General features: G+C 35.7%; 1 protein-coding gene and 1 non-coding gene across 2 annotated transcripts; one reads left to right on the plus strand and one right to left on the minus strand.

Moving 5' to 3' along the window:
- Nucleotides 1-7,815: 7,815 nt before the first annotated feature.
- Nucleotides 7,816-7,922, minus strand: LOC114501071. The gene has a single exon (XR_003684845.1). It is a non-coding gene; the product is annotated as a U6 spliceosomal RNA (small nuclear RNA).
- Nucleotides 7,923-14,992: 7,070 nt separating this feature from the next.
- LOC114499895 (inactive caspase-12-like) lies at nt 14,993-27,471 on the plus strand. Its single transcript, XM_036028640.1, is given in 8 exon segments — nt 14,993-15,338; nt 16,517-16,765; nt 22,194-22,234; nt 22,236-22,367; nt 23,130-23,364; nt 23,784-23,930; nt 26,871-26,980; nt 27,352-27,471. Coding segments are annotated over 8 exon segments (1,020 nt in total). The 5' UTR covers nt 14,993-15,331; the 3' UTR covers nt 27,451-27,471.
- The last annotated feature ends 308 nt before the right edge of the window (nt 27,472-27,779 follow it).

Here is a 27,779-nt window from a genome sequence, read left to right on the forward strand (position 1 = left end):
CTGCATCTTTGGGTCCTTTTTCTTTTTTAAAATTATTTTTCAGTTATCCTGGTTATTCATAGTTTATTATTATTATATTATATAGTTTTAGTGTACAGTGTAATGGTTAGATATTTGTATAACTTGTGAATTGATTCCCCCCAGTAAGCCTTGCTCCTATGTGACGTCATACATGCTCTATCCATATTACTGACTATATTCCCTATGCTGTACATTACATCCCATGACTGTTTCATTACTACCACTTTATACTTCTTAATCTCTTCATAAGTTTTACTCAGTCATCTAATTGTTCCTTTTTATCTGGAAACAATCAGTTTGTTCCTTATATCCATGAGTATGTTTCTGTTTTGTTTGTTTATTTTGTTCTTTATTTCCTTCTTTATTGAGTTTATTAGGAAGACTGTGGTTAACAAAATTTTAGAGGTTTCAGGTGCACAATTCCACAACACATCATCTATACATTGTATTCTGTGCTCACCACCCCAAGTCAAGTCTCCATCCATCCCCAATTATTCCCTCATATACTCTTCCACCTCAGCTACCCTCTTTCCCCCCATTGCACCCACACTATTGTCTATGTCCATGAGTTTGTTCTTTTTGTTTCTTGCTTTCCTCAATCTCTCCAATTCCCCTCACCAAATTTCAATTAAAATGCTGGGTGACTGGAAATGAAGTGGAGGAAGCTAACTGGATTTTCTAGCTTATGACTCATAGAATATCTGCATTTCACTGAGTGAAAAGACTGGCCAGGACTTGCCCTCAGCAACAGGGTGAAAGGAGATGGTGCCCACAAGGAAGACCAGAACTGCAAAATGCTCAGCTCCTCATCAGTGTACTCATCAACCCTAAGGTCTACAGTGGTACAGAGCAGTTTTCTAGCTCATTCCTTAACCAACATCAAAGGTTCAGCTAATATTTTCCTCAGTAAACTCAATTTTAGCAAATTATTCCCATGTACTTTTCTTTCTCTCTTTTCTTTCTTTCTTTCTTTCTTTCTTTCTTTCTTTCTTTCTTTCTTTCTTTCTTTCTTTCTTTCTTTTACAAAATAAATACACTCTCTTGTTGATTATGTTCTTTCCAGATATGTGCCTATTCCCAAACTTCAGGAAAAGTTTACTCTTTCACAAGCCTTGAGCAATAGTCTAAAATAATTTGGCTTTTGGTTCAAGATGGTATAACCTTATTGTATTTATATGGAAATAGAAATATCATCAGATAAAGGACAGAAAGAGAATGGGGAGTGTCAGCAATGGAAGAGAGAATGTTAAAATTTATGGGAGGGTGGATGCTGGTAGAGGAATTTTGGCAACATGGCTATCAGAGCTTCTCAGTAAGGAGATGTACCGCTTCTGTTACATACACACAGAATGCTGGATAATTATTTTAGTATATAGCTCAAATGAATTAAAATAAGAGAATGCTCTGGGTGTCAAATTATAGCCATAATCATCAATATTTATGGATATTAAATGTATATCGAGGTTATTTTAAGGATGTTGAGTACTTTAAGGGTTTCATATACAAACAACTAATTTAACTTTCACAGCAACCCTGTAAAGTAATTACTATCAATATCTCAATTTACCCACAACAAAACAAAAGAATACAGAGCAAAGTGACTTGCCCAAAGTCACACAGTTTATAGGAAAACACACCAGGATTTGAACGCATTGTGGGGTGCTCTAGAACCTGACTTATGAACCATGGTATTGCACTTCTGAAAAGGAATAAAAAATGGAAATTATAAGGTTCTGAATCAGAGGTTTAACTAAATTTCAAATTATAAGGGTTACCAGTAGTACAAAGATTCATAATTTTTATATTAGTGGGTCACTTAGCTTTTCCATGTGGAAACACAAGACACATAACAAAGATTAAAAAATATATATTTTAGAGACTTCATTCTACTGATGCATGATGATAGTAGAAACCCAAAATAAAGATTTTCAAACATCATCACATAGTTGAAAAAAATACACACAGGGACACATGCATATATTTATGTTTCATATACATATACTAACTGTATATGCACATATCTATATATATACACATAAAACAAGAAAAAAATGAACCTAGCATTAATTTTGACCAATCAGAAAAATACTAAATTAATAATAAAATAAGAAATGAAAATAATAAATATTAATAAACCAAAAATCAACAAAATGGTAATGAGATAAAAATATTGAGCGGATTACTAAAAGCAAAACCTGGTTTTTAAAAGGACTAATAGCAGATATTTAGCAAGATGGAGTATGAAAATTAGAATTAGTGCTTAGATGGTATGGATGACAAAAAAGTACACTATACACAAACACAAGTTTGGAAAAAACATGAGACTATTATACAACATATAGGTGGAATTCTAGATAAGCAATTAGCAACATTAATCCATGGAGAAATAAAAAACCAAATTAATCCATAAACACTAAATAGATTACTTTTTCTTTGTCACATCTACCTGAAAAAAAAAGTTAACAGATATGAATGGTGTAAAGAAATGTCTTACAAAACTTCTAAGAAAGTGATAAGCTCAAATTTATATACATACTTCCAGATAATAAAAAGAGAAGTAACTTTCTTAAATTCCTCATGGTGCTGGTACAACACTGCTATAGAACTAGAGAAGTGGAGGCAAAGTTAGAAACGTACAGTCTGATTTTTCAGAAACAGAGATATAACCGTTCTAAATAAGGTGTTAGCAAATCAAATCCAGCCACATATCTTATAGTATTAATGTTTTTAGATAGTTAGAATTTACTCTGGGAGTGCAACTATAATTTAATAACAAATAATTACATTTGTTGTAATACAGGTTTGGTGGTGGTAATGAACTCCTTTATCTATTTCTTGTCTGGGAAGCTCTTTACATGTCCTTTGTTTATAACTGATAACTTTGCTGGGTAGAATAATTTTGATTGTAGGTCCTTGCTTTCCATCAATTTTTTTAAAAATATTTATTTATTTATTTTTAGAGAGAGGGGAAGGGAGGAAAACAGAGAGGGAGAGAAACATCAGTGTGTGGTTGCCTCTCATGCGGCCCCAACTGGGGACCTGGCCTGCAACCCAGGTATGTGCCCTGACTGGGAACTGAACTGGCAACCCCTTGCTATGCAGTCTGGCACTCAATCCACTGAGCCACACCAGCCAGGGTGCTTTCTGTCACTCTGAATACTTCTTGCCAATCCCTCTGGTTTGCAAAGTTTCTGTTGAAATATCAACTGACAGTCTTATGGGAGTTCCCTTGTAGGTAACTAACTACTTTTGTCTTGCTGCTATAAGATTCTTCTTTGTCTTTAACCTTTAACCTTTACCTTCTGACATGCCTTGGCATGGGCCTCTTTGGGTTCATCTTGTTTGGAAGTCTCTATACTTCCTGGACTTGTACGTCTATTTATTTCACCATGTTAGGGAAATTTTCTGTTATTTTCTTTTCAAGTAGGTTTTCATTTTTTCCTCTCTTCCTTCCTGCACCCTTACAATACAAATGCTGGTATATTTGAAGTTGTCCCAGAAGCTTTTATGCTATATATTCATTTATTTGGGTCCATTTTTTCTTTTTGATGTTTTGATTGGAAATTTTTCCTTCTTTGTATTCCAAATTGCTGATTTGATTCTTGGCTTCATTAACTCTACTATTGATTCCCTGTAACATCGTCTTCATTTCAGTTAGTGTATACTTCATGTCTGACTGGTTATTTTTTATGGTTTCTCTGGCTTTTTTTTATGCTCTTGAATTTCTCACTAAGTTCTTTTTTTTCTTTTTTTTATTTTAATCATTGTTCAAGTACAGTTTTATCCCTTTTACTCCCAATCTAGCCCACCTACCCAACCCTCCCTACTTCCCTCCCATTACCACCCTCTCCCTAGTGTTTGTCCATGTGTCCTTTAAATTTGTTCCTGTAAACCCTTCCCATTCTCCCTTGAAATTTCCTCTTCTCTCCCCTATGGTCACTGTCAGCCTGTCCTCTATTTCAGTGTCTTTGGTTACATTTTGCTTGTTTCTTTGTTTTCTTGTTTAGGTTCTTGTTAAAGGTGAGATCATGTGGTATTTATCTTTCACTGCCCGGCTTATTTTGCTTAGTATAATGCTTCCCAGCTCCGTCCAAGCTGTTGCAAAGGGTAGGAGCTCCTTCTTTCTTTCTGCTGCATAGAATTCCATTGTGTAAATGTACCATAGTTTTTTGATCCATTCATTTACTGATGGGCATCTAGGCTGCTTCCAGCACCTAGCTATTGTAAATTGTGCTGCTATGAACATTGGGGTGCATAGGTTCTTTTGGATTGGAGTTTTAGTGTTCTTAGGATATAGTCCCAGCAGTGGAATTGCAGGGTCAAAAGGCAGATCCATTTTTAGTTTTCTGAGGAAGTTCCATACTGCTTTCCATAGTGGTTGTACCAGTCTGCAGTCCCACCAACAGTGCACTAGGGTCCCCTTTTCTCCACAACCTCTCCAACACTTGGTGTTTGTTGCTTTGTTTATGATGGCCATTCTGACTGGTGTGAAGTGGTATCTCGTTGTGGTTTTAATTTGCATCTCTCTGATAGCTAGTGATATTGAGCATCTTTTCATGTGTCTTTGGGTCCTCTGTATGTCCTCCTTGGAGAAGTGTCTGTTCAAGTCCTTTGCCCATTTTTTAGTTGGGTTGCTTGTCTTCTTAAAGTGGAGTCATGTAAGTTCTTGATATATTTTGGAGATTAAACCCTTGTCTGAGGTTTCATTGGCAAATATGTTTTCCCATATAGTTGGTTCTCTTTTTATTTTGATACTGTTTTCTTTAGCCATGCAGAAGCTTTTTATTTCGATGAGGTCCCATTTGTTTATTCTTTCCTTTATGTCCCTTGCTCTAGGGGACATATCAGTAAAAAAGTTTCTGTGTGAAATATCTGAGATTTTCCTACCTATGTTCTCCTCTAGGACTTTAATGGTGTCATGTTTTATATTTAAGTCTTTTATCCACCTTGAATTTGTTTTTGTATAAGGTGTAAGTTGGTGCTTGAGTTTCATTTTTTTTCACATAGCTGTCCAGTTCTCCCTACACCTTTTGTTGAAGAGGCTATTTTTACTCCATTTTATGTTGCTGCCTCCTTTGTCAAATATTAATTGACCATAGAGACTTGGGTTTATTTCTGGGCTCTCTGTTCTGTTCCATTGGTCCATGTGCCTGTTTTTATACCAGTGCCAGGCTGTTTTGATTACAGTGGCCTTGTAGTATAGTTTAGTGTCAGGTATTGTGATCCCTCCGACTTTACTCTTCTTTCTCAAAATTGCAGCAGCTATTTGGGGTTGTTTATGTTTCCATACAAATTTTTGAAGTGTTTGTTCTATGTCTGTGAAATATCCCATTGATACTTTAATAAGAATTGCATTGAATGTGTAAATTGCTTTGAGTAGTATGGACATTTTGATGATATTAATTCTTCCAATCCATGAACACGGTATATGTTTCCATTTGTTTGTGTCTTCCTTGATTTGCTTCTTCAGTGTTGTGTAGTTTTCTGAATACCAGTCTTTTACCTCTTTGGTTAGGTTTATTCCTAGATATTTTATTTTTCTTTTTGCTATTTCAAATGGGATTTTTTCCTTGATCTCTGTTTCTGCTGTTTCATTGTTGGTGTACAGAAATGCCTTTGATTTCTGGATATTGACTTTGTATCCCTCTATTTTGCCAAATTCATTATTAGGTCAAGCAGTTTTTTGGTGGAGTCTATAGGATTTTCTATGTACACTATCATGTCATCTACAAACAGTGACAGTTTTGTTTCCTCCTTTCCGATTTGGTTGCCTTTTATTTCTTTTTCTTGCCTGATCGCTGTGGCTAAAACTTCCAGTACTATATTGAATAGAAGTGGTGAAAGTGGACAGCCTTGTCTTTTCCTGATCTTAGTGGAAAAGATTTTAATTTTTGCCTATTAAGTATGATGTTGGCTGTAGGTCTCTCTTATATGGCCTTTATTATGTTGAGGAATGCTCCCTCTATTCCCACTTTGCCAAGTGTTTTTGTCATTAATGGGTGCTGTACCTTATCAAATGGTTTTTCTGCATCTATTGATATGATCATGTGGTTTTTGTCTTTGCTTTTGTTTATGTGATGTATTACATTTACTGACTTGCGATTATTGAACCATCCTTGCATCCCTGGAATGAACCACACTTGGTCATGGTGTATAATCTTTTTAATGTACTGTTGGACGTGGTTTGCCAGTATTTTGTTGAGGATTTTAGCGTCAATGTTCATCAGTGATATTGGCCTGAAGCTTCCTTTCTTTGTTGTGTCTTTGTCTGGTTTTGGAATTAGGATGATGTTGGCCTCATAAAAAGAGTTTGGGAGTCTCCCATATTTTTGTATTTTTTGGAATAGTCTGTGAAGGATAGGGGTTAGCTCTCCCTTAAATGCTTTGTAGAATTCTCCTGTGACACCATCTGATCCAGGGCTTTTGTGTGTTGGGAGTTTTTTGACTACTAATTCAATTTCATCTGCTGTTATTGTTCTGTTCAAGCTTTCTGCCTCTTCTTCATCAAATTTTGGAAGATTACATATTTTTCTAGAAATTTGTCCATTTCACCTAGGTTTTCAAATTTCTTGGCATACAGTTCTTTGTAGTAATTTCTTACACTCCTTTGTATTTCTGTGGTATCTGTTGTAATCTCTCCTCTTTCATATCTGATTGTGTTTATTTGGGTCTTCTCTCTTTTTTTCCTGATGAGTCTACTTAAAGGTTTGTTGATTTTGTTTATCTTTTCAAAAAAACAGCTCTTGGATTCATTGATCCTTAGAATTGTGCTTTTAGTCTCTATGATATTTAATTCTGCTCTGATCTTGGTTATTTCCTTCCTTCTGCTTGCTCTGGGCTATCTTTGTTGTTATTCCTCGAGTTTTTGTAGACATAGGGTTAGGTTGTTTGTTTGGAATGTTTCTAACTTTTTTAGGTGGGCCTGTATTGCTATGAACTTCCCTCTTAGGACTGCCTTTTGTGTGTCCCATAACTTTTGGGTTGTTGTGAGTTCGTTTTCATTTGTTTCCAGAAACCTTTTGATTTCTTCCCTAATATCATTCTTGACCCATTCATTGTTTAATAGCATGCTATTTAGTCTCCATGACTTTGAGTGTTTTGGATTTTTTTCCTTGGGGTTGGTTTCTAGCTTCAGTCCCTTGTTATCTGAGAAAACGCTTGGTATGATTTCAATTTTCTTGAAATTGTTGAGGCTTGTTTTGTGTCCTATCATGTGGTCTATCTTTGAAAATGTCCTGTGTACATTTGAAAAGAATGTGTATTTAGCTCCTTTGGGATGGAGGACTCTGTATATATCAGCAAAGTCCATTTCATCTAGGGTGTTGTTCAGTGCCACAGTATCTTTGTTGATATTTTCTTTGGAAGATATGTCCATTGGGTGAATATATATTTACAATATCTATGTCTTCTTGGTGGATTCTTCCCTTGAGTATTATGAAGTGACCTTCTGGGTCTCTCTTTATGGACCTTTTTTGGAAGTCTATTTTGTCTGATATGAATATTGCTACCCCGGCTTTTTTTTCCTGTCCATTTGCTTGGAAGATTTGTTTCCAGCCCTTCACTTTCAGCCTGTGCAGGTCTTTTACCCTGAGGTGGGTCTCTTGTAGACAGCATATGTGTGGGTCATTTTTTCTTATCCATTCAGCTATTCTATGTCTTTTGATTGGAGCATTTAATCCATTTATATTTAAGGTTATTATTGATAGGTTCTTATTCATTATCTTTTATGTACATCTGTTCCTCTCTCTCTCCCTCTCTCTCTCTCTCTCTCTCTCTCTCTCTTTTCATTTCTTTAAAAGTATGGAACACTTCATGAATTTTCCTGTCATCCTCGCGCAGGGGCCATGCTAATCTTCTCTGTATCATTCCAATTTTAGTATATGTGCTTCTGAAGCGAGCACTCACTAAGTTCTTTGAGCATTCTTATAACCATTGTTTTGAACTCTGTATCTGGTAGTTTTTTTTTTTCTGGAGATTTGTCCTGTTCTTTAATTTAGGACCTATTTTTTGTCTGTTTCCCTATTTTGTTTCTGTATATTAGGTAGAGCTGTTGTATCTCCCAGACTTAGTAGAGTGGCTTTGTATAGTAGGGCACTGTGGTTCAACTTCCCCAGTCAACTCTAGCTGGATGCTCCAGGTGCATCCCTATTTGGGCTGTGTGCACTGCCCTATTGGATTTGAGCCTTAATTGTGCTATTGGCTGCCTCTGCAAGGATTGGCTGCAACTATAGTGGAAGAGCTGCTGTGCAAGCATCAACCCAATGAAGCAGGATTTGCTTCAGTGGGCCTTTAGTGCTCACAAACTCTGTCCTCTTCTTCATTTGTGGAAGTCATAGGGTTGTAATCTGGTGTGGTCTAAAGCTATTCACTTGGTGGCCTGGCTCTGGAACTTTTTAGGAAGTCCAAGGTCAGCTATTGCCTATGCCCTGCATGGGCCAACCTGGCACTAGCTACAGAGTGATCTGCAGATGACTGCTGTTTGTGCTGGGCTCACAGGTGCTCAGGAAAGGCCATGCTGTGAACCGAGGCTGGGTGCCTCTAGTGCTGGGCCTAAGACCACTTAGCCAGGTGTGCAGGGTATGCAGAAACCGGATTATGCTTGTTTGAGGGTTTTAAGAAAGTCTGAGGCATGAGGCAAGAAAGGCCGGATGTATGGAAAAGCCACTGGAGACGGTTTGGGTGGGCCAGCAAGGTAAGTGGGGTTAGTTCTCAGGGAATCACCAGGGCCAGATTAACTGTGTGAGACAGGTTGATGGAGATTCAGATATGGTGCCTTTCTGACAGCTGTGTGGAGGGTTTTTCAGAAAAGAAACAATGACTTCTGCTAGCACTTTTTTCCATCAGAAAGCTGCCCCCAAGCTCTTTCCCCTATGCCAGACAATTCAGTCCCTCCCCATATGTCCCTGGTGACTTTTGAGCTGCTGCTAGAGCCAGTGAGTCTGAGTAAGTCCATGCACTGGCCCTTTAAAAGGAACTGCTTGGGAATATAGAAGCCATCATTTCCCTGAGCCACAATCTCCACTGGTTTTTACAGCAAGGAGTTATGGAGACTTCTATTCTTGTCATTGGAATCCTAGTGATGATGGATAGATGGAACCTCTCACTCCTCAGGGAGGACCTCTGCAGCAGAGAGATCCCTTCCAATTTTTATCTGCCACACATCAGTGTGGCACAAACCCATTCCATGTCTCCGCCCCTCCTAGCAGTCTTGATGTATCTTCTTCTTTGCATCCCTTGTTGTAAGACTTCCATTCAGCTAGATTTTAGGTGGTTCTGAGTGGTAGTTATTCTATAATTTAGTTGTAATTTTGATGAAGTTGTGGGAGGATTTATGTACTGCATTTACCTATGCTACCATCTTGACAGAAAGTCCTCACTGAAATTTCTTAGAATTTAATATAAAGTCTTCACATTCACAAAAATTCCAATAAATATACATTTAATAGCATTTGCTATTCAAAAGACATCCAAGTAGGAAATATTTTTGCTTTTTAAACCTCTATTTGCAATAGCAATAAATATTAAAAGGTGCTCAAAGAAATTATAAATAGTTATAATATATAGAGAAAATTATTTTAAGAAATTATTGAGTGACATGAAAGAAGATTTAACTAGCATGAGGAATATGACCCACCATTTATGAGAAAACAAATAAATGTAAAATTTTCTATTTTCACCCAAATTGATCTATAAACACAATAGAATGCCAAAGAATATCTAATGAGGTATTTTCTTAAACTTGACAATTCACTTATACTATTTGTTTAGAAGGTAAATAAGTAATAATAGCTTAGAAAAATAGTTAAAAAGTGGTGAGAGGTTACCTGAACATAAATCATGATATCATGAAATAATGTAAAGTTACATCAGTTGGTACATGGGTAGACAAATAGATACAGAGGAAAGTATGCAAAGGCTAGAATGAACAATATAAAACATGACATGCTGCACAAGTAAAATAATAAATGATTCAAAAAATTATTTTGTAGAAAAACACACATATTTTGTACCTCAAGCCATACACAAAAGAATATTCCAGATTCAGTAAAGACCAAAAGGTGAAAAATAATTTTTTGAAAGTTGTTAGGAGAAAAAATATAGGAAAGTATCTTTATCTGATTCATGTAGGGGCATTTTTCCAATAAGGTTTAGAAAGCACATTGCATAAAGAAACCTGTAAATAAATATATGATAAGATTTAAGAGCACTGCGTACAATGTTAAACTTAATGGTGATGGTATCATGAGTGTAGTCAAACTTCTAAGCTCATTGAAATGTTTACATTAAATAAGTGCAATGTTTAATTTATAAACTATACCTTGAAAAAACTTAAAAAATAAAGATAAAAGTGAATTTATAGATGGTAGATAGAAAAAAAGACAAGCTATAGAAACCAGGGGAAGAACCTCTTATAATGCACATATCAACAAAAGATCCATTCATTTAATCAACCTCAAATATTAAAAAATGATTCTATATCAGACATTTGCTATCTAAAAACAAAGCAAAGTCTTTGTCTTTGAAAAATCATGAAAACATGAAGCCTAACAGGGAAAAGAGAGTTAATAGACAAAAATAAAATAAACACATAATTTATCATCAGAAGAAACCTGAAGAAAGAGATATAACCAGCTATGAGATATGTTAAGGGTGAACAATCCAGGCAGAGGGAAAACAAGTAAGAATGCTCTGAGATAAGAATGTGCTTGGGGTGTTTGAGAATACCAAAGGAATTAGTCTGTCTAGAATCAGAGAACAAAAGGCATAGGGGAAAGTTAGGACATGAGATCAGTGAGGGGACCAACGTCCACGACATACAAGGTACCATTACAGTAATAGACTTCATTTTTACTCAAAAGTAAAAAACTATTGGAAAATTATGAGCAGAAGAATAAAACTAGTTATTGGGGTTATATTTTATGAGTATCACTCTAGCTATAAGGTTAAGATGAAATGACAATAATAGGGACTCATGAGAAGCAGAAACAATACTTAGAAGGCTATTGCAAAAATTCAGATTTGATGGTAGTCCAGATCAAGATGCAAGAAGTGAGGGCAGTGAACAACCTTCATGTTTTGAAGGAAAAGCCACCAAATTGAATAAAGTTTTGAGAAAGATCTACTCTGAATAACTGGAAGGATGAAATTAGCTTTAATAACTCAAATAAAATAGGATTATACTCTTAGAGGTGGTAGGGAATGCCAAAATTGAGAGGACTACTAGACATTCAAAATATTGTCATTGGTTATATGAGAATGGCATTCAGGGAATAAGCATAAGTGAGAGGTTAAATTTTTTTAATTGTCTTCATATATATAAACAGTTTTGAAAACCAAGCTACTGGGGACACTCCTGAATAAGTGGGGAAAAATAAAGCATAGACCAAAGATGTGAATAGCAGCCAATGAAGTAACAGGAGGATCAAGACCAACATGTGATCTGGAAGGGAAATGAATGAAGAGTTTCAGGAAGAGATGTAAATATCAGTGTGAAATGATTCTAATAGGTCAAAAAATTGAGGATGGTGCATTTGATTTGGCAACAGTGAAGTGATAGATTACACTAACAAGCATTGTTTTGATAGAGGGGTAGAGACAAAAGAGTACTTGGAACTGGTTTAAGAAAGAATGAAGAAGATTTAGGAACAGTGAGAATAAAAAATACCTTTGAGGAGTTGTGAGGAAGAGGGATCAAGTGAGTTCTTTTTAATAAAGAGGAACTATAGTGTTTTTTATGTTTATAGCAATGAGATAATTAAGAGGGAAAACAATGAGATAGAAGAGCAATGGGACTATTGTTGAAGAATGTTCTCGACTAAGTGAGGGTGAAGGAATAGAATAAAAAAATTATGGCTTAGCCTTAGATAAAATTGCAGGAATGAAGCCCAACTACATGAGACCAGGTAATGGTAAGTTGGTAGATATTGAGACTAGAAATATTCTTCTCTGAATGGAAAAATATTTGTGAGATTCGGCTCAAAGAGAAGGAAATGTAGTACTAATGTATCACTTTGCCAGACAGACTATATATAGATACATATATATACAGAATCTATTTATATATCTACATATATCTATATCTATATAGAGATATAAAATAGATATATCTCCAATACTAATATACATGTTTTTCATTGCAATAACATTTAGTTATTGCATGGACAGAGCACAGGGGACTTGGTAGTGAATAAAGAATTGAGTGAAAATTTTAATAATTTTAATAATGTAAAATAATAATATAGGTTAAAATGGTGGTATAATTGGAGGTGAGAAAAGATGTAGGGAATTGTATGTAGGCAACTATCATCAACTTACATAGAGGAGAGTTGTTACTGAGCAACACTGATGGAAGAAGAAATGAGGGTTAAATGCTATTTAGTATTGAAAAATTAATTAAGAAAATAATTCAAATCAAATCATCAAGTTTTAGGTAGAACTGGTAGAACTGAGGCAGTGTAAGAAAACTACATCTCTTTTTTGTATAAAGTACCAAAGACATTGTTTCAATTTAATATCAGGAAATAAGAAGATAAAATAAACATGTTATTGAGAGTTCTGAAGATTAGCACCAGAAAACAAAAAAACAAAAATATTTTAGAGAAGTGAAATGTAGGATGTGGGATTAAAAATGGAAAGAGTTGTACTGAGGAATATGCTTTTCATTATGCTCTTTTCAGTACTACTGGATTGTGTTGTATATCTATTAATTTCATAAAACATTCTAAAAGTATAACCTGGAAACACTTTTAATACCATGTAATCATCAAAAATTGAGATAGTTCTTAGAGTGTTGACTTTTATAAGTATTTTCATCTGTTGTCAAATTTGAAAAAACAAATTATTGATACTATGGGAAAAAAGGCATAGGTAAGTATATATTTGTCAGTTATTTATGGCTGAATAATAAACTACTCCAAAACTTAATGGTTTATATCAATAAGTATTTACTGTGGTTCACAAGTTAACTGGTCATATGGGTGGGTCTTCTTGTTTCTGGCATCACCCATTTGTCTGAGATCACCTGCATATAGGATAGGTATCTCCACTGACATTGCTGGTGTGGTGTCAATACCTGGCCCTTCTCCCTCATGTGACTGAGGGTTAGTCAGAGAACCTCTGGTGCGAAGGAATCTGTATTGTTTTGGGAATGGATTGTAACTCTTTCCTTATCTTCTTTTGGGAGTGGTTTCTTGTCCTGTGATAGCTTCTTGACCCTTTCCATCTGCACATACACATTCATGTAATGTAGCTCCAGGCCACACATAGATTTGTGCAACCTGGACCCACACTACCTTTGTCTTAGACCCCTTATAATGACCTTCAGCCTGGAGGAGGTGTGGTCTGTCTCACATCAATCCACTGGCATTGGTGCACTCCCCTGTATGTGAGTTATAAACAGCATGTCCACATCTGCGAGTCCACTGGGTGTTTTGTTTTGTTTTGTTTTAATATCATGAACACTTAAGCAACTCCTTGATTTGGGGCTCTGTGAAATAACTGGGATCTCTCATATGTTTGAAAAGCATTTGGCTTAAATGTGATGTAGGGTGAGGTAACCTTGGTTGACACAGCTGGGCTCTTCTCTATGTGATGTTTCTTATCTTTCAGCTATCTAGAGCAGACTTATTTTCATTGAGGCTCAGGTGGTCATGAGGGAGAGATTCATAATGCTTCCAAAGACCTGGGCTCAGAATTGCACAATGTCCACTACCACATCATGTTGGCCTAAACCAAGTCATAACACCAGCCTACAGTCAGGGACAAGAGCATGGATCCAAGGAAGCCAATTGTTGGGACTATCTAAAATCAGTATTGTTTTGTGTTTTTTTAAAACATAGGAAAAATTCACAAATATGCAAAGTAAACATATAATTGTGGTAACTTTGTTATGTGAGACTAAAGAAGCTAGATGATTAAGGGAGGCAGATGGATGGAGGCGGAAGAGGGTATAAGGGTGATAAGTGGTAATAGAAAAAATACAATAAAAATAAATTTAAAAGAGAAGAAAGGTAAAATAAAGATATTTTTAGGAAAGAAAAATCAAAGGAAGTTGAAACCAGCCAGCTGCTTTAAGAAAATGCTAACATGTTTTTGAGATACAAGAAGGAATGAAGATCAAAGAAAAAAGTTAATGTATTGAGGAATCTGAATGAACATTGTATAAAATGATGGAAATGCTTTTTTGAATGTGTGCATGTATGTATGCATGTAGGTTTTTGAAATAAATAAGTAATTATATTAATAATGTAGACATTTAAAAATATGTAATTGATACATACAAAAAGAAAAGAGCTAGATGATCATAGTCCATTTTATAAAATTTTCTATTATTTAATTCTAATAGCAAAGCTATTACTCTTTTAATTAAGTGGAAGAGTCCTTTTTGCATTCAGCAAACAAAAAATATACACATGAATATGCAGATAAACAATATCCAGAACTGACAACTAAGGAGATCAGAAAAGAGAGAAAAGGTTGCCTAAGTTTCATTGATTAGGGGGGAATGAACTATCTTATTTCATCAAATACTATAAATTAAGCACTATTCTAGGTATTGTTATATGTAATTGTTTAATAAATCTAAACTGAATTTTTTAAACCACAATCTAAACATTTATTTTCAAAATGAGTACTGGAATTTTCTTACAAATACATGAAGATGCCAATGTTCTTGTTCAGCAGACACCATTGAATTTAATTACAGTGTAATAGTTCTGAGGTTCTCTTATTAATTGTTATTATTTAAACTGAGAAATAATTTTTATGCACATTTCACTAAAATGGAACTTACCTTTTTCAATGTACAAAGTAAAGTTGTTTTTTGTTTTCTAAAAAATAGAAAGAAAGAAGAGATTATCTATTTGGGATTTTAAAACAGTGATATACGTATTAAATTCAGCAATTTTCAGTTGGTTTCTTGCTCCCCTTAAGCCTTCCACATTAATACTTCCCTTCCAGGGTTGAATGGTCCTCCCTCCAATTTAGTGGCTAAGGGGTGGCACACAGACAAATAAGGGTCAATTTGATTTATTAAGTGTGGTAAAAATAGATTGGAAAACAGAACAAAAACTTTATGTGTGTGTATTTCATTCTGCAGACTTTGTTATATCAAAGTGAGAAGACAGGTTTTGCTGTTTTCCAAAGAAAAGAAGCTACAAATCTGAGGAGTCAAATTCTGTCTTAGCAGAGAATAGAATTTGAAAAGCTGCAGTTTCCCATTTAGGCAATGTGAACACAGGAGTCCACTGAAGGAAGAAAGAAGGTTGCTTTCATTTTCACTGCTTTTCCTGCCCAGGGAGCCGAAGCAGCAATGGCTGGTGAGTGGCTACGTTTTTTTTCATTGTTTATGACTGGTTTTTTTTGGAGGGGGCATTTGCAGCTCTGGAGGATGGGGTCAGGGAGAGAAAAAGATCCATGAGGGGGGCACTAACTGGGCAAAACTATTTTGCTCTGGGATGTGGATGATAGGAGTTTGGGCCACAGTAATGACTATGATAACACAAACTATTTTAGTTAATAAGTCACAGCTTCTTAGAAAGAAGGGAAAGTAAAAAATCTGTACCTTTGTTCTTAAAACTTTCCTGTGATTCTAGGCTTTTTTGTGTGTTCATACTCACCCAGAACTCTCACCAATTTTGAGTGTCCTCTTGTTCGGGTGAGAGGCCTTGCTGTCGAACAGAGTGGCTTTCATTTTCTCCATGTTTCTGTTCTCTCTGTGACCTTTCATTTGCAGCATCAAGCATGCCAGCTATGGTTTGCTCTCTCAATCTCTGAAGAGTGCCCTCAGCCCTGCACATGAAAATAAAATGCATTCTTTTAGAGCTGTAATTTGTTCATGCTTTACTGGTATACATATGGAATATAATGTGTTTTTATATTAAGCATTGATAAATGTGACAGGAAGTGAATAGATGATGGTCAATACAAAGACTGAACGGAGTCGGCCATCATTAACCTCCTTAGTGAAATTGCTTCAAGTCTCTGAAACTCAGTTTCACCATCTATGAAAAGGCACAGGCTTGAACAAGATACCGGTAGGTGTTATTTTAAATGTTATCTTCGGCATCATCTCAGGAATTGTTAGGTTCATGGAAAATTCAAGGAAATGAAGTAAAATGAAATGAAAATTTGATAGCTCCACCCTGATCTATCAGATTAATTTTTTTAGATAGATAAATGATAGATAGATGATAGATAGATAGATGATAGATAGATAGATGATAGATAGATAGATAATTTGTTGTTCCACTTATACACTCATTGTTGCTCCTTGCATATGCCCTAACTATTGAACCCACAACTTGGTGTATCAGGAGGACACTCTAACCAACTAAGCTACTTGGCCAGGTCCTATCAAATTAGAATCTTTATGAATGGGGTACAGAGAGTTGTGATTATCAAGCTTTATCTTTGGTACATTGAAATTTGAGAACCACTGGCCTAGAACCAAATATTGAAAGTCCTGTCTACATCTAAAATCCTACCTTTCTCACAGGCAAGCGACCTCAAGAAGACCCTATCAACATGGTGAAGTCACTTGCAAAGAATTTCCTTGATGGCATTTTTGATGATTTGATGGAAAAGAATGTGTTAAATGGGGATGAGTTACGAAGATTAGGAAAAGGAGTGAAACTCATCGTGAACAGGACTGAAAGCCTAGTTGATGATGTCACTGAGAAAACTGAAATGGCAGGCAAAATACTTGTGGACCGGCTCTTCAACACCAAGAAACAGCTGAGATTAAGTAAGTAGCTCAGGCCAAAGGGCTAGTAACTTGTTCTTCATTTACTATATTTACACCCATTGTCTTCTTATTTCTGATTGCATGTGGAGAACAAACTATCCACATCTCTAGAATCTTTGCCTGACTTTCTCATTTGATACTTCAAAATGCCATGATCTACTTTCATCCCTGTTGCAACATCCCCAATCACTTTGCAATGATGCACATTTTCCTTTTTTAATTTTTTTTAGCAATTGTCATCTTCAATCATTCTATAGCATTTACTTATTCATTATATGTCTCCCCACTAAAATGTAAATTCCATGAGATACATATCTTTGCTTGGTTCAGGAATATATCTCAAACTCATAGAAATGGCCCCTGACAGGTGCTGAGTAAATATTTGTTAAATGAATCAATGATACTGGAGTTGTATAACATTTAATTAGAATTTTTATCTAATCTGGGATACTCTGCCCATACACTTTGGACATTAGAGTCATTCTCAAACATATAATATTCAGTACAAAAAAATCTATCATCTTCTGCTTAGCAATGGCTTATCCCAAGGATTAAATCTCTAAGAACCTATATTTCTCCTTGTTAAAGGAGGACTGTAGGTAATTTGTGGCTAGAACATGAATGTATCTTTCTCTCTAGAGCATGGGTTGGCCTTGCTTTTTCTTTGAAAGGATAGATAGATTTTAAACATCTTGGACCATATGATCTCTGTCACAATGACTCAGATTTTCTGTTGTAGCATGACATCTGCAACATCTGCAATTATAATAATTATAAAATGAGTGTGAATGTGTTCCAATAAACCTTTATTTACAAAAATAGGTCTTATGCTGAGTTGAGCCTTCGAGCTATAGTTTGCTGATCCCTACTTTAGAGTAAAATATATACATTGGTATATTCCAAATCCTTGAAATATCCCTCCAGTATTACATTGTTGTTGAAAGACAACAAAAGACTAACTTTTATAAAGGCATGTGATTTTGCTCCTCAGAATAAAAAATGCTTTTACAGAAAAGCCTTGATGAAAGAATGTATTCCTTGTATATAAACAGAAAGATAATGAGCTCTTCCCTGTTTCTCAGAAAGTCTGCCTCCTCTTTCATTTGACAGAATACTATAATTCTCTAAAGACAAACAAACAAACAAACAAACAAACCTGGAGTTTGGAGAATGAGCCAAACTTCCAGGCTTCATAAGGTAGCCCTATGCTGAACATAGTCATTTCCTTGTCAGTGCAAGGGAAAGAGTTTGAAGTGTATAGGTGTGAGAAACTTATTCTGCTAACAAATTTTTATTTTATTTTATTTCAGAATTTCATCCTGAAAATGAGGATGATGAGCCTGAGAACAGTGAATCTTCTTCCTCGACAGGTAACTGCCCCCAAACTCACATCATAGTCAGAAACTCTTGGACTTCTAGTGTTGTCAGAATGTATTCTGGTAAAGATCTAGGACATGCATGTTCTCAGTCAATGTTCATCTTTAGAAATAACTTTTGAAGTAGAGCACTGATGCTTAACTTCTTGTTCATTCCAACTCAGAATCTGAAAATGAAAATGAAGAAAATGAAGATGAGCAAAAAGCTGGATCACTGCAGGCATTGGCTGTCCCTCCAACAGGTAAATGCCATCAAAACCCAATGACTCATGGGAACTCTTATACATCACTTGGGAGAAGGCAGCTATACAGGGACCCTATGTTTTCGTGAAAAGACCACAAAATTTAAGTTTAAGAAATCAGGTATTTTCCTTTTGGCCCTAACAAAGTTTCTGCCCCTAACAAAAGTAAAATTAACACACACATCCCTGCTCTTTAATTCTCCTAAGAATCTGGGAGTGAAAATGAAGATGCTAAACCTGGGAAGCATGCTGGATTGTGCCAGGCATTGGTTCTACCTCTGACAGGTAATATCATGGACACATAATGACATTATTAAATTAAGGCATGTAAGAAAGTCTCTGTGGTGTAATGGAAAGAGAAATGGGGTAAAACACAAGAAATCTATACATTAAGTTCATCTGCCATTGTCTAACCATGTTCTCTGGTGTGTGTATATATACCTCAGCTTGTCTTATGTTCATATTTTTAAATGGGATTAATAATATCTTTAAAAGGATCTATAAAACATCTATGATATGAGCAACTACCAACTTCACAAAACCAAATAAGGGTGTGATTAAGAAAAGTTCATTAAAAACCAGTATGAATCATATATACTATATGGTCACCAAAGACCCTGATGACATGTATGGCCACTTTAAAGAATAATAGTGTCTAGACACAGAGTTGTGACAGTATTGTCTTCTGACTGTCATACCTTCAAAGTGTTTTTATGAGGGAATAAAAACTTTGTAATCTTTACTCATTTTTATATATATTTACATATTTTATATGTGCATACATTAATTGAAAACCTACTATATGCTATTCTAATTACTGGGTTTATAGCAAAATGCACTTCAAAGATCCTGCTTACATGGAGTTTGCACTGTAGTGAGGGTGGATATATAAGAAACATGCAAAAAATCAATAGTGCAATTTCAGGGGGCATACAAGAGAAAAGAGGATTAGGTCACAGGAAGAGATGCTGTTGTTGGGATAAGTGAAGGGTACATGAGCCAGAGTGGATAGTTTTGAGAACTCCTTTGAGATGATATTTCAGTACATACTTGAACAATAACGAGGGAGTTGTGACAAAATTCAAATCAAAAGCATTCCATGGAAAGCAGAAACAAGAGCAAGAAAAAAAAAGCTCTGAGTCTGGAATAATCTGGTCACGGAAAAGGCCAGTCTGGCTGGAGAATTGGAAATCAAGGGGAACATGGTAGGAGGAGCAGCTAAAGAGCCAGACAGTCATTGCTTCACCATTTTGGGATTTTCAGAAAGTGGGGAAGATTTTGAATTTAATTTGCAGTAGGAAACCTTTAAGAAATTTTTAAATGGAGGAGAGATAAACAAGCATAGAGTCAAAAAGGCTAGTTAAAAGCTGCTTGTATGTTTCAGTTGAGATAATAACTTTTAGATTAGATTTGTAGTAATAGAGATCATGACAAGGAGTTAAATTTGGGATCTATATGGGAGATAAGATCAACAGAAATACAAGTGGATTGGGTGTGCGTTAATAAAAGAAATGAGGGAGTTGACAGTGATTCTAGGATTTTTTGGTTTGGCAACTAGATACTGAGATACAGAAAACTTGTGACTGATAGTAAAGTCAGGAGAAACAGATCTGAAGCTGTGGACAAATATCAGGAGCCCTTTTTACATGTTTAATTTGAAATATGTTCCACATCCAAGGGTACATGTTGTATAAACAGGTGGATGTTCTATTGAGGAGTTACAAGAGGAATCAGGGATGGAAATAAATGTTTGGACTCATCAGCATGTAAATAGATTTAAGATGATGCGACTGAAAGAGCTCCTGGGGAGAAATGCAGTTAGTGAATAATGAAGGTCCCTACATAGAACAATCCAACTTCTGGAAGTCTGGAAGAAGAGGAAGAGCCATACTGAAGACAAATTTAGAAAGAATAATTGGAAAATGCAGCATCACAGAAGCCTAGAAAACATTTTTTTTCAAGAAACAAGATGTGTTCAACCATGTTAAATGTGAAATAAAAAATTGGTAAACTTGATAACAAGTACCTCACTTAATTGATTAGGATAAGAGCCTATCCATATTGTATCCAGAAGAAAAAAATGAGTTGAAAAATAAAAAATAGGGAAAATAGACAAAGCTTTTAAGGAATTAGGCTGGGAAGTCAGTGGAGGCTCTGCCCCACTCCTCAGCACAATTCCTCAGCTGGAGAAAAAACAGGGTCTAGGCAAAGGTGTTTTTAAAAGGTACCCTGATATGAAGGCAGGCCGATATGTCAATGGGAATACCACAGTTGGAAGAGTGAGAGAAACTGATGAAGTGGAAGGCACAACTAAATGAATACTTGAGTAAAGTCCTTGTGGGTGAGAGAGAAAATGGAATTCAGAGCATAAGTAGAGGTATCACTCTCACATAGGAGGAAGATCATGTCTGCCTTTGTAGTAGGAGAAAAAATAGAGTAGGTGGGTAGAGATGTAGGTAAACTGATGGGTTTGTTGGTTGAAAGATTAAATACTTTTATGCAAAAAAACAACAACATTAAAAAGAACAGAGGCTTGTTGCCCTAAGAAAAAACAAAGAATCAGGAGATACTTGATACCTATTGTCAAGTTGAAGGCAACTGTTCATTGACAAACAGTTATAAACTGTGAAAGATAACATTAATCTGTGCCAGATACTATGCCAGGTGCTGGAAATACAAAGATTAAAGATGTCTTCCCTGTCTTAATTAAGCTTATAGTATAATAAACACTATTAAGATAAAATACAATAATTGTTCATATGAGGCATGTATACAAAATAATGGGAACATATTGACATCATAGAGGAATTCATGAGCTTTCACAGGGAAGGGGATTAGATCTTTTTTTTTTTAATGGTCCCAGCATGGGAAATACATACTGGGAGTTAGAAGGTCTTTCAAAATGGTTCGAAAATGCTTTAGAATGTTTTAAGTTCCCTGTTAGTGGAGATATTTCAAAGAGTGGTAATAATAAACTAGGGATATTGAAAGTTGAGTTCAAATATCTGAATAATGACTTGACTAGGCTAAATGAACATTATTATTCCTTCTAAATCTTAGATACTGTGTTTATGTGAGTTTAATGTGTTGGCTTTGAAAGATCAGTCAATGCCGTGACCACTAACAAAAGCAGAAATATATAGTGGGGTCAGTAATAGGAAAGAAAAAAATATTCAAACTTTTGTTGTAGACATTTTAAATATAAAATATTTTGGTGGGATGGCAGTAAGCATTTCCAAAGAATGGAAATTCAAAAGGGCTGTGTGATTGCAAAGCAGTGGATATTACTGCTTAGTGAGGTTTTCTTTTTCTTTTTCTTTTAGCTCCCCTGGAAACCCAGGCTTCCCAACCCAATCATGAGTTAAAGCTTTGTCCTCCTGATCTTCTCCATAGACTAAAGACTACAAAGGCAGATGAGGTATTTTGCTTTGGAATAGGGAGACACATAAATTTGCCCACTCAAAGAAGATACTGGGGACATACTGGGAATTTTAGTTCTTGTTATAAAGGGCGTAAGATTCTACCACAAAATGTGTAGAATGCTATTTAATTAAGTGATCCTTACATTAGATTTCCTGTTTCTTCCACCTTATCCTGGAACACACTCTGAACTCCTATCCACCACCCAACCAAAGCCAAGTTGCCACTACATGTTTTCAGTCATGGGTCTGTCTCTTTTTTCTTGAGGACATAGTTCCATTCCCAAGCTCTCTGACCTTCCACTCTATAACTTTAAAGGCTTGTTTTGTATGGACTTTATGCAAAAGGGTGGAGGCCTGGGGCAACTAACTCTGTATCTGTTAATTACAGATATACCCAGTAATGGAGAAGGAGGGCAGAACACGACTGGCCCTCATCATCTGCAACAAAGAGTTTGATTATCTTCATAACCGATGTGGTTCTGAAGTTGATCTTTTGGGGATGCAAGACCTACTTGAAAACCTTGGATACTCAGTGGTTGTAAAAGTGAATCTTACAGCTCTGGTAATGATCCAGGAGAATGGGACAAGCTTCCTACAACTCTAAACAGTCTTGAACTTTTTTCCTTAACAGCTATAAGAACAAAATATGTATTGTTGGGATTATATTTGCTCCAGAATAAGATCCCCTGGATTTCAGCCTCCTCAATGCCCAGTCTCACATCATAATTTTAGAGCGCCTTTATGTACTAATATTTCACTAAAAATGTTGCATCTTTCTAAAGGCCTCAGTCTGAGTGACATCTATTATTTGATAGTATGGGTGAGATGGAGGACCTGGGCCCTTAAATTGCCTGATACCTACATAATGAGCTCATGAGACTTTTATCATTTTCATACCATGTGTATAAATGTGAAACCATGTATGTAGTAAAAAAAAATACACACACAAAGTTATGATTTGGGCTATCCCTAAAATATTTTGGGTGACTTTAGACAAACCATTTTAAACCTAACTTTCTGCTGTTCCATTTTAAAGAAAATTGTTAAGTGTTTATAGTTTTTGTCAGTAGAAAACTGTCTGTCTTTTGGAATGAAAACTTATGGGAACTCCAACAACCAGAACAGATGAAAGCTAAGTCCTCCTACTGAAGAGTTGTCATGTCGCTTGCCCCCTCATCATATTTCACTCCCTAGCATCTTCTTAAGTTCAAATCACCTGATTCCTTGGTGCCTGCACCTTTTTTGTTTACTTCATCTATTGTACTGTTTGAGTACAAGCTAAATATGGAGAGTGTCTTCATAATAATTCTGGAGTTTCTTTTAGGAAATGGAAACAGAGCTCTTACAGTTTGCTGCCCGGAAAGAACACCAATCCTCGGATAGTACATTCTTGGTGTTTATGTCTCATGGCATCCTGGAAGGAATCTGTGGGATAAAGCACTCAGAACAAGAGCCAGATATACTTCATGATGATACAATCTTCCAGATTTTCAACAACCGTAACTGTCAGAGTCTAAGAGACAAACCCAAAGTCATCATCATGCAAGCATGCAGAGGCAGTGAGTCTCAGTTGGGAAACCCAGGGAGTGGCCGTACACTTTCTTTCTTCTATTAGCCTGATATCTAGCCTTCTTTTTCCTAGAGAAGAGTGAGAAAAACATTATTTTAGTACTACTCAGTCCCAGACCAGAAATTAACTCTGTACCATTCCTAAAGAAATGATAAGCAGCCTAGAATAATTAAGAATGCCCTGATTACTTGCAACCAGATGGTAAACAAATTTATTCTAAATTTAAGTGGGCTCTGTATGGTTCACAGTCAGTGAGGCAGTTTTTCTAGTAGTAAGATACTTTCATTTTTAATAAATGATATATTAAAATGTACTGAAGTGATGGTATAATGGTAAAAAAGATTCTGTGGGTCTGTGTATGTGTTTAAATATAACACCTTTCATATGACATGGATGTCTCTCTCTTAGGAGGTGATGGGACCGTTTGGGTGACTGATGTGGGAAGAGCCTCTGCATGTAGATATGACCATACCTTTCAGTGTTACATCTGGAGTGATGCGGTTACAAAGACCCATGTGGAGAAGGACTTCATTGCGTTCAAATCTTCAACTCCACGTAAGTGGCTTCAGAAAGAATAGTTTCTTAATCAATTAGTTTCTAGACTACAGGCTAGGCTATGATCATATCTTATCACTAATATAAGAACATTTCCTCTCTAATGAGACATTTTCTGTGGTAAATACATTTAAAATATTAAATTTTTCATAAGTAAACAGTTAAGTCTGCTTTGGAGGAAACGTTCAAACTAAACAGGAGTTCAGTAAGGATCCAGACTTAAAATAATCTTACTATAAATAAAAAGGTTTCTTTTTTTTCCCTCTTTAAATATACCCACACACAGAAATGTATCATATTCCCATGGTTTGGTTCACCTGATCCTGTACTAGCAATTAACTGAGCCAAGAAAAGTAATACTTGTTCCACATATCCTAGAACATATTGGCTTCTTATTTAAATATAGTCTTTTAGGAAGTTAGTTAACATTCAAGTGCCTGCCTTCAGAATAATCTAGTCAATGACTAAAAATTCTTCTTGGTATAAAAGTCATAGAAGAGTAAAAGGTAAAAACAAAAGCCATTCTTGATTGTTCATGGTCTCTTCTGTAGAAAATCTGTTTAACAGCCATCCACAATATTGTTTCAGTAATCATTTAGGTAATAAGAGCAATTTTTAAAACTGAGTTTACACAAGTCACAGCTTTAAGTACTCTAGTGTAGCAATTACAAACTTTAATGTGCATAGGAATTCCTTGGAGTCTCATTAAAATGTAGATTTCTGATTCAGCAGATCTGGGGCAGGGCCTGAGATTCCACCTTTCAGAAACTCTCCATGGTGATGCCAGTGCTGTTGGTCCATGACCAAAAGTGAGTAGCAAGAAATGAGAGGATACTATGAGTCTATCCTGGAGAAATAGGAAAGAGGGCCATGCAGGCCCCTGCACATCTGGAATAGTTCTACTTCAGTGTATTTTATATTTTGGAAACTATATACTTAAAAGAAGAGTTACACATTAAAGTCACATACTCTAATAGGTTGTTTAATTTAGTTAAGGGAATAAAGCCTAATATTTAAATTTCCTGCATTCCTTTCTAATAAATACGACTATGTGCTAGCACTGGGCTGGGGGCAGGACACATAATACACAACTCTAGCAGACATGGTTACTGCACCTCACAGAGTGTATGCTCAAGCCAGAGGGTCAGAAAGTAATTGGGGGTGGAAGGATATCCATATGACATAACAGAAATAAATAATGATCTCCAACTATGATAAGGGTTTTAAAGAAGAAAATGTGCCCACATTTGAAAAATGAAGGAGTTAACCATGTCAGGGTCAAGAGAGGAACATTCTAGACAGAAAAAGTAGTGTACACAGAGAACCCGAGAAAGAAAGGAGCCAGGAAAACAGGACCAGTGAGGCTGGAGCATGGAGCCATGGGAGAGCAACCAAGGAAAAGATTGAAGAGGTAGGCAGGAGTCATGCAATTTGAGGTCTCATCTTAGAGAAGGATTTGGTCTTTTATACTAGTATACTGTATTACTAATATTATTGTACACTAATAATAATAGGAAATTTTGATGCAATTTAAGCAAGGAAATTATATTTTTATTTGTAAGTGATCACTTTGAGGATTCTGTGGGGAATGAATTATAGTCTGGTAAGACTAAATATAAGGAGACAGGTTTAAATGCTATGACAGTATTACAAGCTACAGGTGATAATGATAGTCTTGGAATGCAGTGAGTTGTTGGATCCAAGAAATAACTAGTAGATAAAAATTAATATGACTTAGTTGTTTAGTGGTTATAGCAGGTAAATAAGAAGAGACAATAGAGGTTATTCAAGTTTACAAATAGATGATTGTGATGTATTCATTAAAATAAGACTCCTTTGGCATATTTTAAGGTGAAATGAAGAGTAAAGAATTACACGGTTGTATTTTTCAGAGGAGAGATCTGTGTTAGAGTTTTTGGAAATGCTCACTTAAAGATGATATTTAATATTCTAAAAATAGGTAACATTATCTAGAAATGGAGAACAGAGTAAGAAGAGATCTTACAGTATGTGAGGCTTGCAGATGTCCAGAGTTCAAGACTAGAGATAGAGGTTTGATTTAATCATCAAAATAGACTCAGAAGATATGGTCAGAGCATGGGTTGCCAGAGTTACCTAGAAAGAATCTGCTGGAGATAAAGCAGTTTCTAATGTGAACAGCAAATCAGGTAAAGTAAGGCCCAATAAATTACCATCAGATTTAATGACTTGGAGAACAGGGATAACCTTACAGAAAGTCATTTGGTAAATATAGTGTGGGAGGGAGAAGCTTGACAGGTGTGAGCAGGTGAGGAGAAAATGAAGTTGGTGAATAGAATATATTTGAGAAATTGAACTATTAAAAGGGAGGAGAAATAGGATGGTAGCTGCAGATAAATTGATAATTAGAATATTTGCTTTTTTATGACAGTATAGATTTGATTGCACTGCAATGGTAAGAAGTAGTAACTCAAAAGATATTCATATAACAAAACAGTAAGGGTAAAAATTTATACTAGGAAACATTATGGATGAAAACCTAGAATCAAAGAATGTCAAGAGCTGAATTTATATATATATATATACATATATACACATGTATATATAATACATACATGTATATGTATTTATATACATATATATGTATATGTGTGTGTGTGTGTGTGTGTGTGTGTGTATATATATATGATAAAAACATGTTCTTTTATACTACTAGCAATCCTAAGAGTCACAACTTTGGCCCTGATAGTAAGAAAGTCAAGGGGATAATAATTGAGGGTCCAAGATGGTTTTCTTAGGACTGTTCTGTAAACCTGTAGTCCCAGCTCTACCTAGACTTGACCTCTCTCTCTCCCCCAAAAGCATCAAAATCAAACTTTAACCAAAAGCTATGGCTCTAGGTATCTTCCACACTTAAACAAAAGCCACTTCCCTGAATATTTTTATACTTTTGATTTGCAGATAATAGTTCTTGGAGGGTGGATACAAATGGCTCTCTCTTCATTTACCAAGTTATCCAATACTTCAAAGAATATTCTTGGTGTCATCATTTGGAGGAGATTTTTCGAAAGGTAAGGATCTCCTTGTCCTTTTAATCTATGCCCCAGAAAACTTTGTAGAAAGATTTGCAAAACATTTTTATAGTCCTGAAGCTTTAGGTCTTCTTGATGCTCCTTCCTGTAACCCAGGTTTATTTAAAGTTTTATGAAATACTACATAGAATCAGTGTGAGTTTCTCCAATCCTGATTTCCTGAATTGCTCATTCAGCAAATGTTTGTGTTTGTACTAGTTCCCACTATATCGAAGGAAAAGCTAAATATTTCTTCTGTTTGTATTATCTGGCAACAGCCTTAATACATACAATAAATTTTCTTGTTTCCAAGTGAGAAGTTCAGATTTCCTGTTTAGAAAAATCTCTAAAGGATTTCTTTACTAATTTAGGTTCAACGTTCATTTGAGAAACCAAGTGTACTGGCTCAGATGCCCACCATTGAAAGAGTGTCCATGACACGATATTTTTACCTCTTCCCTGGCAATTAAAGCTGTCATGAAGCTTCTCAGGTAAATGTATACAAGAAGTGGATTTGGGTGCTTCCTGCTCAGAGATTATACATATGGCCCAGATAGAATGGAGGACAGGGACAGAGTGTTGCTGTGCACACATCACTAAAGTTCTCCTTATCTGCCTTTTTTAATGGCCCCAGGGAAAACCCTTGTTCTGTTTGCCTTTGACCATAATATGATGATTGCATAAGAAATTAAAAGTCCAGATAGAAAATCCTTCAGTCTTTATTTCTCTCAAAAACCTTCTCAGTGAGTAGAAAATATTTAGATCTGATCTATACACAAAAGAAAATAATTTGACAGGT

This window comes from Phyllostomus discolor, chromosome 6 (genome assembly GCF_004126475.2).
Source record: "Phyllostomus discolor isolate MPI-MPIP mPhyDis1 chromosome 6, mPhyDis1.pri.v3, whole genome shotgun sequence".
NCBI lineage: Eukaryota > Metazoa > Chordata > Mammalia > Chiroptera > Phyllostomidae > Phyllostomus > Phyllostomus discolor.